The sequence below is a fragment of the Siniperca chuatsi genome, linkage group LG9, assembly GCF_020085105.1.
Source record: "Siniperca chuatsi isolate FFG_IHB_CAS linkage group LG9, ASM2008510v1, whole genome shotgun sequence".
NCBI lineage: Eukaryota > Metazoa > Chordata > Actinopteri > Centrarchiformes > Sinipercidae > Siniperca > Siniperca chuatsi.
This window is the reverse complement of record NC_058050.1, coordinates 38,642-52,564: the sequence shown is the minus strand read 5'-3', so window position 1 is coordinate 52,564 and position 13,923 is coordinate 38,642. Positions and strand designations below refer to the sequence as shown.

Sequence of the window (13,923 nt, the reverse complement as noted above, 5' to 3'; positions counted from 1 at the left end):
AAAACTTCCTCCACAGATGGGAGTTCAAGATCTCACAAATAGGCGCTTTAGCCAGATGTTCCCAGTTGACCCTCACTACCTGTTTGGGTTTACCAGGTCTGTCTGGAAGCCTCCCCACCATCTGATCCAACTCACCAGCAGATGGTGATCAGCTGACAGCTCTGCTCCTCTCTTTACCTGAGTGTCTAAGACATACAGCCGCAGATCTGATAATATGACTATAAAGTCAATCATTGATCAGGTACACTTATTTGAAACCTGATTGGACAATCCATGACTGGTACAGGAGTCCAATAACAAAACACCTCTCAGGTTCAGATTGTTTCTTCCTGTTTATTCACCTGTCTGTCTCAACTGTCTGTTTACCTGATTACCTGACCATATACCTTTCTGTCCACCTGTCTCTCTGTCTCAGGACAAGTCTCCAGTGATCTCTCTGAATAACCTGATCGTCAGAGACAAAGCCAATCAGGAGCGAGGGATGTACCTGATCAGTGCCTCCACCCCTCCAGAGATGTACGAGCTGTACGCTTCGTCCAAAGACGACCGCAAGATCTGGATGAGCCTCATCCAGCAGACTGCTCTCAGGTCAGTAATGCAGTATTGCATGGTACCTCACAATACTCTGTAGTAGTGTAGTACTCTGTAGGGGTGGAACTGTGGTGTTGCGATGTCCTTCAGTCTGTCCAACACTTTGGTCCTTAGTGAGTCATGTTTCTGAATTCCTGGTTAGGTTAATGATCTCCTTCCTGCTCTCCAGACGATGAACCCTATAGATCTTAATGACTCCATGATCTTTCCTCTAGCGCCCCCCTCAGGACAAACTTCACATGTTTAGCTCCACTATTGGTCAGAATAGATGAATCATCAGGATGTTGTTTGTTCAGGTTGTGGCTTTAATGAACTCTGCAACCTGTCAGGGGCACTAGCAGGACTTCAGACTGGTTGACCAGTTTAAACTGATACAGGGTCCTGTTTTAGGAGACAGTTCCAGTGTTTTAACAGAGCTAACAATTGGCCCAAGCAAACACAGTGAGGATCAGAACTGGACTGGTCTTTACATAACTGATACTGATCCATTAGGAATGCTTGACTCAGCCCTGGTCCTGAGCCAGTCTGCAGGACTGTAGACAGTCTGGTTTTCTGCCTTTATTAGACAGTGATAGTAGAGAGATGACAGGAAACAAGGAGAGATTTGAAAGATTTGAAACAGGGACCATTGCAGTTCATGGTCTGCATCTTAACCCCTAAACCAGCGGTGCCTTGGTTTAGACCTTTTAGCCTGGTTCAGACCTGATTTGTCCTTAAGCTGTGTCAGTTAGTCAGATATTATTTGTCTTTGTTTTATCAGATTAGACTGTTTGTGTTGTTGTTAAACAGACTGTTGTTATTATTTTTATATAATTATGTGTAGTACAGTGCAGTTCTGTAGTACACTGTACTACATACTGTATTTATGTAGTACAGTGTACTACAGTATGTAGTACATTATGTAGTACTCAGTACTTCACAGTATCATGTGTTTTGTCTGCAGCTGTCCCTCCAGAGACGAGTTTCCTCTCATTGAGACTGAAGACAAAGCTTTATTGCGTAGAATCAGAGGTAAAACACCTCCTTCGCCTACACCTTCTCCTACTTCACCTCCTCTTTCTCCTTCTGTTTCTTGTCCTTTGCTGTCATAAATATTTCACTAATAAAAATAAAATCCCATCTGTTTTTGACCTAATTCAACGTTTTTCTTCCTCCCCCCAGCTGACATCCAGCAGAAGGACAGGGAGGTGCTGGAGCTCCTGCAGGAGCGAGTCACTCTGTTTTCTGACCTTGTGGAGGTGACAGGAAGAGGAGGAGCAGAAGAAGAGGGAGGTGTGGAGCATAGCACCTCCTCCTCCTGCAGGAACCTGTTCAGAGCAGACACTCCTCACGCTCCTCAGGCCGAGCCGCTCCTCACCTCCGCCATCACTGAAGGTGAGTTTTTATTTTCAGTTTTCATGTGAACAACATAAAACAACATAATCAAACTGAACTGAGTCTCTTTGTGTTTTCTGTGTTTTCAGTGGACAAACTGACTGAGCTGCTGCTGGACTCCAGCATCCAGAAATCCACCGTAACCAATGGCAACCAGGAGCTCAGCAGTGAGTCACTGTCACCACGAACAGTTTGAATGCTAAAGACTTCTCTTGTTTAAGCTGTCTTCTAGGGCTGTTTCATTACTATACATTACCATAATCTGCCGATAATTTACTGGATTGATTAATCGTTTTGCCTGTATAATAATTTTTGTTTTGTTCGAGCAACAGTTCAAAACCGAAAAATATTCAGTTTACTGTGAAAGAAAACTTTATTATCATGTTTGAGATGACCAGCAAATATTTGGCATTTTTGCTTTTACAAATAACTGAAACAATTCTTGACTAATTGTTGCAGCTCAAGTGTTTTCAGACAGGAAGTGAAGCCACCTGAATTTGACCAATGGACAGTTTGTGTTTATTTGCCCCAAACAGCCGATGTAACGATTGTACAGACGTTAGCTGTAAGCGATCCAGCAACAGACCGTGTGTGTGTTTTTGTGAGCGTGTATTACTCATGTTGTGGGGACTCGCCTTCCTTTTGGGGACAAAACGCAAGTTGCCAAAATGTAAATCATTAAATTTTAGGGTGAAGACTTGTCAGTGTAATGACACACGTAATGACACACGACTGTGTGTGTACGCGTGTTTGTGTGTGTGTGTGTTGCCTCTGACTGACCTTTGAACTCAGGAGAAACTCCAGTCTCTCTCTCTTTACGTTTATGAAGCAGATTTCATAAAGATACACAACGTCCCAACAAATGTATGTCTTTCCATTGACTTTGCATAAAATCGCAGCACCTCTAAAATTCCCTTCATGAGGAGCTTCTGTCTGAGCACACAGTCAGAGAACAGCAGCTGTTCTCAGCTTGTATTCACAGCAGGTACAGCGATTCACATGAGACTCACACTAACTTCAGTCTGTTCAAACTCTCAGTGTCCAGTCGGCTCTGAATGTTTATTGTGTAACTGTGAGCAACAGACAGATGTTACCCTGAAAGATGAACAGATACTGACGCAACATACATTTACCTGTCTGTCTTTATGTCTCTGTCTCACTTTAAGATGGTGACTCTGGTTCTCTGAACGGTTCTTTTGAGTTGAACAGCAGCTCCTCAAAGGTAAGTCACCTCATCACCTTTAACCTCTGATCACAGATGTTTGACTCAGATTAAAACTTCCTTTTAAAATTATTCTACTATAAGTTTGTCTAATAGTATAGTTATGTGGTCAGGTATGTGCTGTTCAAGCAAATGTATTTTGGCTATATTGTTTCCATGGCAACAGATGATAAAAGGTCAGATTTGAGAGCAGCAGTTTAAGTGTTTAAAGATTTATTAAAGGAATGAAGTTATGTTTAATGTTGTTGAAGAATATATGTGACTGAACAGCTTGTTATATGTTTATATTTTCATCCTAATTTGATGATGTTGACCGCCATGTTAGAGTAAACTATCAAAATAAGGGCCCTGCTAGAAAAACACTGCAGGTTTGAACAATGTAAAGAGGAATGAGAAACAGTCTGAGTTTATTGAATATTTCTGTCTTGTTTTTCTCTCTCAGGACAAAAACGGTAACCAGCTACAGGAACGGACCCTAAACGAGGTAACGAACACTTCCGGCTGTGAACCGGCTGTGATTTGGCTGTGTGGATGCGAGGATGCAATTACAGTCCAACTGAAATCCCATTTAGTCCCTTTTATCAAAAACAATGTCAGTGTGCTTTTTAAACGTATTGTTAATAGTTTTTTATTATTAAAAAGAAGAAAAAATGTCTTTGGAGAAATATCAGAAATGGTAGCTGGCAGGCTGCCAGAGCGCCGGTGTTACACCGCAGGGAACGAGAGAGCGCCGGTGTTACACCGTAGGGAACGAGAGAGCGCCGGTGTTACACCGCAGGGAACGAGAGAGCGGCGGTGATACACCGCAGGGAACGAGAGAGCGCCGGTGTTACACCGCAGGGAACGAGAGAGCGCGGTGATACACCGCAGGGAACGAGAGAGCGCCGGTGTTACACCGCAGGGAACGAGAGAGCGCCGGTGTTACACCGCAGGGAACGAGAGACAAAGTATACAAACTTGCGCTTTAGCTTACACGTTGTGGGCAGACAGCATGTTGTTAGCAGTATTGAAGAGTAAGAACCACACCAGCATTTAACTTGACCCAAGTGACATTTGCAGGAATGTTTACATTCTGTTTAATGTGCTACAGCTGAACAGCTAACTAGCTATCTAGCCTGCAAACTGACGTTAGCGGTGCACCTTTCCCCGGTGAATGTTTGTTTGGTGGCTCGTTCAACAAGCTACGGTGCAGGATAAGTTAGATAAGAAGGACACTTTAGCACAAAGCTAATGTGGGTTGTTATTCGGAGTCTGTGGCTCTTGTGTTGTGTAGCTGGCTGCTGATTAGCCCAGTGTGACTGTCTGCTCTGCCTATGATACAACGCTGACATTACTGCTTTATGCAAGATTTAAATCGTATCGTATTTGTATCGTAATAACATCTTTATCTACACAGTAAACCTAATTATATTCTGTAGAATTGGTGACAAAGGTTGTGAGTTCAAGACCCGGTTGATGAACAGTGAACATCTTATATCAGTAGTCATCGACCCTGCTCCTGGAGAGCTACTGCCATGCATGTTTTAGGTATCTCCCCACTCTAACACACCTGATTCTAATTATTAACTCTGTTTGCTTTAACTTATGTTAAACTAAAACTCACAGCTGCACAGCAGCTATAATTTCATTTGGAATTGTGATGCACTCAGTTTCTGTCCAATCTGAGCAGTTATTAAATGCTGACACCTGTCCTCTCCACAGGAAGTCCGTCAGCGATTGGTCAGTCTGAGCACGCAGCTTCACGCCCTGCAGGTATGACAACAGGAAGTTATTTACATGTTTATTATTCATATGATGATAATGAAAATGATTGATATTGCTATCCTACAGTACAAGAAGTGACATATCAGCCCTCTAACTCATTGACTCTACCTCCAGGCTGCTGTGATTCGTCAGGACTCGATCCTGGAGCTGTCAGTCAGAACAGGCCACGCCCCCTACTTTAGCCCAGGCTCGGGCCCCGCCCCCGGGCCCCGCCTCAATCGGTCAATGTCGCGGGACACGGGGCTGGACGCCAGTGGGGAGGCGGTGCTGCTGCAGCGGCAGGTGGAGCTACTGCAGGAGGAAGTGACACGGCTGCGTCTGAGGGGGGAGGAGACAACCAGAGAGAGGGGCGGAGCCAGGCAGCAGGAAGAGGAATAATGGAGAGATCAATGATGTCATCAAGGGAGAACAGGTGGGTCAGGTGTTTTACTTAAGTGAAGGTGTCAAAATATCAGACTGCCATTAATAAAGTAAACCAAGTTAAACTAAACAAAGATAGCTAAACCAAAATAAAATCAATTAAAGTTGCAAGTAGCATTAAAAGGACACTCGCATCCACGCGTGCCTCGGGGGAAGCGACAACCGTGGTCCTGTCGCTGGACGCCGGCTGACACGGGCGCTGCGCAAAGGAGTTAAATATCACTTCCTGTGTCCACCATGTGGTACTAGAGAACACTCACCAACTATACATGATGTTGAAGTATATCAAGTGCAGACCACACAATGTAAATTTAATGTGGCTTGCTTCCTGTTGCCAGTAGGTGGCGCTATGACTACGACTAATGATTGTAGCATAGGTGTGATCAGGAGTGGTCCATCAATAAACATATGACGTTTAAGGCTATCCGGCCAAAATAATGTTGAGTTATTCTCAATTCATGCCTGCCATGGCGACCAGGTCTGACACATCAAATATCCCTTCTCAATTTAGATTCAGGCATGTTTGTGGGTTGTGATGACCAAATTTGAACTAAATAGGAAAAAATCATTTGGTTTAAACTGTAGTATACCCCTTTAAATATAGGTGGTGCTATAGCTATGAATCATAAATGCCACATAGGTGTGATCAGGAATGGTCCTTCAACAACCATATGAAGTGTAAGGCTGATCGGCTAAAGCATTGCAGAGTTATTCCCTCTTCCTGTTTGACATGGCGTCAAGCACCTGCCATGGCAACCGTGTTTGACACATCAAATATACCTTCTCAATTTAGTGTTGGGCATACTCACAAGTTGTGGAGATCAAATTTGAAGACAATCGGATAATACCTGTAGGAATAGTTCAAATTGCAGTTTACCTCTTTAAATGTAGGTGGCGCTATAACTGTCCCTCATGAAAGTCACATGGTGTGATCAGGAGTGGTCCACCAATGAAGTTTGAGACTGATTGGTTGAAACATTGATGATATTCCTACTTCCTGTTTGGCACAGCGTCATGGGTCTGCCATTGGGCTCTGCGCAGACGCCTCACCTCTCCGATATCACTGATAGGTTGTATCGTAGAAAAGGTTTCAGTCGTAGTCACCTGGACGCTGTTTTCAGAATCAAGACGTTTCGGCTCCCATCCGGAAGTCATTCTCAATGTGAAAAAATGGGACGGGAACTAGAAATTTAAGCTACTCTGTGTTACATAAGCCCCGCCTTCAGGGAGGAGTCTACCTGAGTATCTGTTAATAGCTAGTTTCACCTGAAACTGACCTAATAGTTTCCATGATGGCCCAGTAATCAGTAATCAGGCCCATTGTTCTCTGGCTGCACCTCCCTCATCACTGTTAAGTACCTGATTAGCATGTGATTGGCTTGACCACGGTGTTAACACACTGTGGTAAACTTTGGGCAGATTGAATCTCAGACCACCATTTCTGTTCAAAGAGGGGTTTTCTTTTTTCACAAAAATGGCTTCTTTGACTCCTCTTTCAAACCAACTCTTCTCTCTTCTTAGACTCTTCAAAGCCAACTGTAATCCTGAGTTAGCGTGTGTCTGTGCTGATAAAGTCTTTTGTGAAGTGGCTGTTTGGTCTCACCTGTGTACCGTTCTTTGCAGTTTTCCTCACTGCACTGAATGGAGTAAACTACATTGCTCTGTTTCTGTGTGGGTAACTTGTCCTTAGGGTGAAGAGTTTCTGTCTTAAAGTGTTGCCTGGTTTAAAGAAAACAGGAACATCGTGCTGTCTAAAGATCCTTTGTAGTTTTTCAGACAGTCCAGATACATAAGGGATGGAGACACTGTTCCTTCTTGGTTCAGTTACACTTTTGTCCTGTTTTTTTGGCTCTTTTAACTTTGTTGATAGCCCAAGTAGGATACCCACAGGCTGAGAGAGCTTTCTGGACATGCCTTTCCTCTTTCTTCTTACCCTCTGAGCCGGTGGGCAGTTCTTGGGCTCTGTGTTGTAATGTCCGGATTACACCCAGCTTGTGCTGTAGTGGATGGTGTGAGTCAAAGAGCAAGTATTGATCCGTATGTGTAGGTTTCCTGTACACTTCTATCTGGAGCTTTCCGTCCTCTCCTCTGAGAGTAGAACAATTTTTTCACAGTTGAGAATGACTTCCGGATGGGAGCCGAAACGTCTTGATTCTGAAAACAGCGTCCGGACGACTACGACTGAAACCTTTTCTACGATAGAGCACTCCTGGATGTTTGATGATTGTTGATGCTGGTGTCATCCGCAAACTTCACAACAGAGTCGTCTCCATGTCGGGAATTTCTGTCAGGGCGTACAGCGTGAACAGGATGTTGCTGTATATCAAATGTAGACCACACAATGTAAATTTCATGTAAATTGAATGATGTTTGTCATATATGGAGTGTTTCCTGTTGCCGGTAGGTGGCGCTATGACTGACTCAATACTGATGTGGAAATCTTCAGGCTTGGACTCTTATCAAACATGTCAAGTTTGCTGCATATTGGACAATGTACAGTCAAGTTACAACAACTTCCTGTTTCATTGCGAAACATGCAACCATTTTAATACTGCTCGCCTCACTCTCCCTCTCTAGAGCCAGTGATAGGTTTGTCAGTTCTGGGTTACTGTAGAAACATGGAGTTAAAAAAGTTCCATACATGTAAATTGCCTAAAATGGTGTGTGGTCTCATGACTCATAAACTAAACCAGGACAAACTAATATAAACTAAAATAAGCTCAAATAAATTAAATGAAGCAAACATAAGTTAAACTAAAATAAGCTAAAGTGTCTGTGTCAGCAGGTGAGCAGGAGGCGTGGCAGCAGGGAACTGGAGCCCCGCCCCCTCGCCCCATTAGCCAGCCAGGATCCAGTCGACCAATTAGACGGCGTCCAGGAAGGAAACGAGGAGGAAGAGGAGGATGTGATGAGGATCTCTCCTCGCTCTGACAGCCCCAGAGGTCAGTTCAACAGTTCAACTCATCAATAACCTTTAATTATTGTTTATTATAGTATTGTGTTATTTTATAACAACATTCCATAATAATAATGATGATAATGTGTCTTAAAGTATCATTTAACACAACATTATTATAACTAATGGACTTTCTGTTAGTACTAACATTAAATGATGTTGTCATCACGGTAACATGTGACCTCTGACCTCTCAGACCTGCAGGACATCCCAGAGGAGAGCGAGTGTGGACCTGATCCCAGTTAACATAACACCTACACCTGACCACCTCAGGGACCTCTGCTGATGTCACCGTGATGTCACTGTGATGTCACCGCGGTGTCACAGACGGACAGAGATCGGGCTGATTAAGTCGCTGTCAGACTTCCATAATGAAAGTTAGAGCTGGTTTTCTGAATGTTGCTGTTAGGTTAGAAACAGGAAGTATAACCATGTGACCTGTTTACATCATCACGTCAGCTGGAGCTCCACCCACACATGCTGGAGTGGGTGGAGCTTTGTATTGGGAGGGTGGGGTTTAAATAGTTTCAGGATGTGTTGGGGTTTTTAAAGATTAGACACGTTAATGGTCACCACACTACATTACCCAGAATACCTTTGGTTATTAACAGCTGCAGTCACCACCTGCTGTGTTCAGTGTAGTTGCTGTAAAACCGGGTGGAGGGGTTAATTTGAGATTCGGGGGTGTTAATCCCACATAGCCTGACTCATCTGTTATAATCTGTGTTTTCTTCTTATGAGAGTGACAAACAGCCTCAGTGTAAACTTTCTATGGTAATTTAAGTAAATGTAGTTCAACATAAGAAACATTAGACTATGTAAGATTTTACTATCAGAAGTGTTTGTGTTTCTGTCATATGCAAAACCAAAAACCATGTTTTTAAATTTGGCAACAAAGTTTGTCAGCAAGTGAAAACTTATACGTTTACAGAAATTATGAAACCAAGTTTTTTTAATACAGTTTTTAAAGGATCAGTGCAGAAAGTTTGGTTTATATCAGCAATGAAAAATAAAATAATCAGCAGATCCAAAGTCCATCTGCCTGACAGGAGGAAGGTGCGGCTACTACAGATTTACGCGGCGTTGGTGCTGGAGTCGGGGTTGGGGGTCTGGGGGGTTTGAGGGTCTGGGGGGTCGGGGGTGGATTATATATTGTTGAGTAGTAGATCAGTGGTGTTTTTAAAGAAACAGGAAGCTGTTTGCTGTCTGACTGAAACATGGCATCGCTGCTGAAGAACTCCTGTCTGTTAGCATGTTAGCATGTTAGCATGTTTATTTTATACTTGTATAGAACCTGAACATATTGTCTTACTGGCTGGTTTTAACCAATCAGCTTGTTTGAGGAGGATTTTATTGAGATGTTGAACACGTTGACTCCTCGCTGATGTTATTTTAACCAAAACACTTTATTTCCAGCCTGATGAAGGACAGCAGCAGCTTTACATTCAGGCGATGTAAAAACCCGTTAGAAGATAGAAAAGCTCCGTCATGTTTCAGATAAACACGAGGATCCGCTCAGCGTCGGCTGCAGTTCAGCTCTCAACCTGTTTCACTCCAGAAACTATTGTAAAAAAGTTTCTTTGTGCAAAACTTCAACATCTGCTGCAGATTTTCCAAATGTTTCATTATAAATGTAAAAACATTATGAATGAAGGAAACTGAGTGGCAACTGAAAAAACAGACAGTTGCCGTGGATACAGTCACCATGGAGAGTTTAGTTGATGATTCGATGAATTGAAATCAAACCTGCTGCAGAGTGATGATGACGATGATGACGATGGATCCACGTCTCAGTGTCTCATGATGAAGTTAAAAACAGTGTGGACAGAGGAAACAGAACGCTGTATTAGAAACATAAATTAATATTTAATGATGCAACACTTTGACGTGAAGCTCTTCATCATCCATGCGAATGAAAAAAAGGCTCCAAACATGAACAAAAATGTCCGACAGTTAAAGATCACATGATGCGGAAACACCCATCTTACCAAAACAATCGAACACGCTCATAAAGATTTACAGTCCGCGTCTTTAAAAGTCCATCCGCACCGAGAGCTGACCGGTGAAGTCATTGTTCTAAAGAGCGAAAGCGTCGACGGGAGATAAATAAAACAGTCAGCTGCTGAATATCCTGAACATCAGCTGTTAAAAAGCTGGTGATTTAAAACATAAAGCTTTTAAATATCGTATTTACACAGAAAACTGAGTCAGTCTGCAGTTTAAAACAAACCTCACCTCTTAATAAGTTAAGAAGGTGTTTACGTTTGTGTCACTGTATGTTTCTGAAAATGTGGATCAGAAGCATCTTTAGTACAGTTTGTTACAGCAGATTTCAGGTGTTTTTGCATCATGTGATCTTCAGCTGTTTCGTGATTTAACCTCCTGATCTGTGACATCTTAAGAGTCAGGAATGATTCCTTCCTGAGTTTAACAGTTTTTTCAGCATAAGAAGTTTTTTCTTACTTTAAACCTTCAGGACACAAAGTCTCTGAGTCTCTTTTCACAACATCTGTAAACGCAGCTGAACCCCGAGAGCCGTTTAGACAGGTGAGCTGTTCAGGTAATGATGCTGAGAGGAAGTTCAGGCTGAGCGCAGACTTTAAACGGAGCTGGTGTCAGAAACGCAGCAGCTTCAGATTTTAATGTAGTTTTTAGAAACATTGGCCTGAAGTTAGTGTCTGTATAAAGATTCGATAAGAAAACTGTAAATGACTGTTGTAAGTTTATTGTTTTGATGCTCTGACTGTGTATGTGTGTTCATTATAAATCTAATCAGCTGGAGAAAATGTTGCTGTTTTTATTTCTGGAGATTAAAATCCTAAAATGCTTCACGCTGAATCACCTCACCATGTGTTTTTACAACCTTCAGGAGTTTCCAGCTTTTCCAATGTGAGGATTTTCTACTTTCCCAGATCAATGTTAACTCAGTCCTCCGTTTATTGGACTTATGGTTTTATTCTCGTATTAACATCAATTATAAATAATAAGAAATAAAAAATCTGATGACGACAAAATAAAATGACAAATATTTCTCATTCGGTTTTGGATCAATTCATCATCCGCGGCAGCGTTTCCGCACCTGCCTGCTCTGATTCGTCTCCACTGCCTTCAGCAGAGATTTGACTGGTTTATTCATTTCAACTGCGGTGGGCTGAAATCAGTTATGACTTATAAAATACAGAGAATACATTTTTGTGCGTTCTTTCAACTTAATCCATAACTCTGATATTGATCCCCAGCATCTGTATCTCGGATGCAGCAACTTCCCACAACCAACACGAACACCACCCGAACCTTTGCTTCATTTTATTTATTTTCTGGGACAACACGCCGATCTGCATCGACATGATGTGTCCGCTTCGTGGGATCTGTTGGGTCTCTGTAATTAACATTGTAAAGAGTTCGGTCCAGACCTGCTCAGGGCAGCGAGATCACTTCTGTTTGGCGCTGTTTAAATCAATCCTTCTGCAGGTTGATGTTGAAAAAAGCAGACAAAACAACATCAAAGCACACTGAAGAAGAAGAAGAAGAAACGTAAGGAAAGGTACTTGCACGTTGCCGGCCTCCAGAAAACACATTTTACAAATATTTCATTATAAACCTAAAAACATCAGAATCAGAAATCCTTTATTGATCCTCGAGGGGAAACTCTTTGTTCCAGCAGCTCGCCGTCAGTCAGTCACACAGGAACAGAAGCACTGAGCAAATCAAATATAACACAGGTCAGATACATGAAGTACCAGGTGGGTTCACCGGCTGATGATGATAATACGGTATAAAGTAAAAGAGCATGAACTGCCAAGTTAAGTGCAGCTTATAAGATGATTATGAGACGGAGGATATTGCACAGCAGTGTTAACACAGAATATTGCACAATATTTCAAGTATTTCAGAGATGTTATTGATCAATGTCCAGTTTAGTGACTTCGGGTCATACAGACTGACACTTAGAGGGAGGAGTTAAAGAGTCTGATGGCCACAGGCAGGAAGGACTTCCTGTGGCGCTCTGTGGTGCATTGTGGGGGGATGAGTCTTCCGCTGAAGGCGCTCCTTTGCTTGACCAGCGCGTCATGGAGCGGGTGGAGACGCTGTCCAAGATGGCGTGTAGAAAGCTCTCTCAGCCTGTGGTTATCCTACTTGGGCTCTCAACAAAGTTAAAAGAGCCAAAAAACAGGACAAAAGTGTAACAGAACCAAGAAGGAACGGTGTCTCCATCCCTTATGTATCTGGACTGTCTGAAAAACTACAAAGGATCTTTAGACAGCACGAGGTTCCTGTTTTCTTTAAACCAGGCAACACTTTAAGACAGAAACTCGTTCACCCTAAGGACAAGTTACCCACACAGAAACAGAGCAATGTTGTTTACTCCATTCAGTGCAGTGAGGAAAACTGCAAAGAACGGTACACAGGTGAGACCAAACAGCCACTTCACAAAAGACTTTATCAGCACAGACGACACGCTAACTCGGGATTGCAGAGCGCCGTGCGTTTGCATCTAAAAGCTACAAACCGCACATTTGAAGACAGCGAGGTGAAGAGTCTAAGTAGAGAGAAGAGTTGGTTTGAAAGACGAGTCAAAGAAGCCATTTTTGTGAAAAAAGAAAACTCCTCTTTGAACAGAAATGGTGGTCTGAGATTCAACCTGCCCAAAGTTTACCACAGTGTATTAACACCGTGGTCAAGCCAATCACATGCTAATCAGGTACTTAACAGTGATGAGGGAGGTGCAGCCAGAAAACAACAGGCCTGATTACTGATTACTGGGCCATCATGGAAACTATTAGGTCAGTTTCAGGTGAAACTAGCTAATCAACAGATACTCAGGTAGACTCCTTCCTGAGGGTGGGGCTTATGTAACACAGAGTAGCTTAAATTTCTAGTTCCCGTCCCATTTTTTCACAATTGAGAATAACTTCCGGATGGGAGCCGAAACGTCTTGATTCTGAAAACAGCGCCCAGACGACTACGACTGAAACCTTTTCTACGATAAGATGGCGTGTAGTTTACCCAGCATCCTCCTCTCTGACACCACCGCCAGAGAGTCCAGCTCCACCCCCACAATGTCACCGGCCTTACGGATCAGTTTGTTGAGTCTGTTGGCGTCCGCTACCCTCAGCCTGCTGCCCCAGCATGCAGCAGCATACAGGACAGCACCGGCCACCACAGACTCATAGGCTAGATGAAGGAAACAACAGGTACAACCATCCAACTGTTGTGAGGAGCACAAATGCCATGGAAACAGTCACCATGGACACCACTCTGTCTTCACTGACTGTTTATTCTGTCACTTTAGTTTAAAAACTGCTGCAGAGTGATGATGGTGATGATGATGTCCGAATAAATGAAGTACGTTCAGAATACATTAAATAGTCAGAATAAACAAAGTACAGTAAGAATAAACAACTAGTCAGAATAAATACATGATTTGAATTCTTCTATAAACTCTTACCAACTATTATCAACGTCAGTAAATCTTCCATCACACTGTATTCTGTGATTTGTGACGGACTTTTACATTTTTAAAAGTTTGAACTACTTTTAATTTGGAAAGGTTCCTGTCCTTGCGTCACTTCCTATGGAGGGAATTTAACCCGGA

The 13,923-nt window shown here is 42.8% G+C and overlaps 1 protein-coding gene across 4 annotated transcripts in view; it reads left to right on the top strand.

Moving 5' to 3' along the window:
- arhgef2 (rho/rac guanine nucleotide exchange factor (GEF) 2) overlaps nt 1-11,165 on the top strand; it is a 55,534-nt gene extending 44,369 nt beyond the window's left edge. The window contains exons 13-22 of one of the 4 annotated variants that reach the window (XR_006379181.1): nt 416-588; nt 1,535-1,602; nt 1,753-1,965; nt 2,055-2,132; nt 3,132-3,187; nt 3,630-3,671; nt 4,889-4,939; nt 5,066-5,363; nt 8,157-8,313; nt 8,524-11,165. Coding sequence is in view for 1 of the 4 variants with exons in the window: in XM_044207950.1 (XP_044063885.1) it covers nt 416-588; nt 1,535-1,602; nt 1,753-1,965; nt 2,055-2,132; nt 3,132-3,187; nt 3,630-3,671; nt 4,889-4,939; nt 5,066-5,305; nt 8,154-8,313; nt 8,524-8,573 (1,131 nt within the window). In the remaining 3 variants the exon portion in view is untranslated. Of the gene's footprint in view, nt 1-415; nt 589-1,534; nt 1,603-1,752; nt 1,966-2,054; nt 2,133-3,131; nt 3,188-3,629; nt 3,672-4,888; nt 4,940-5,065; nt 5,364-8,141; nt 8,314-8,523 lie in introns of all 4 variants that reach the window. The other 3 variants (XR_006379182.1, XR_006379183.1, XM_044207950.1) reach the window with 3 other exon arrangements.
- The last annotated feature ends 2,758 nt before the right edge of the window (nt 11,166-13,923 follow it).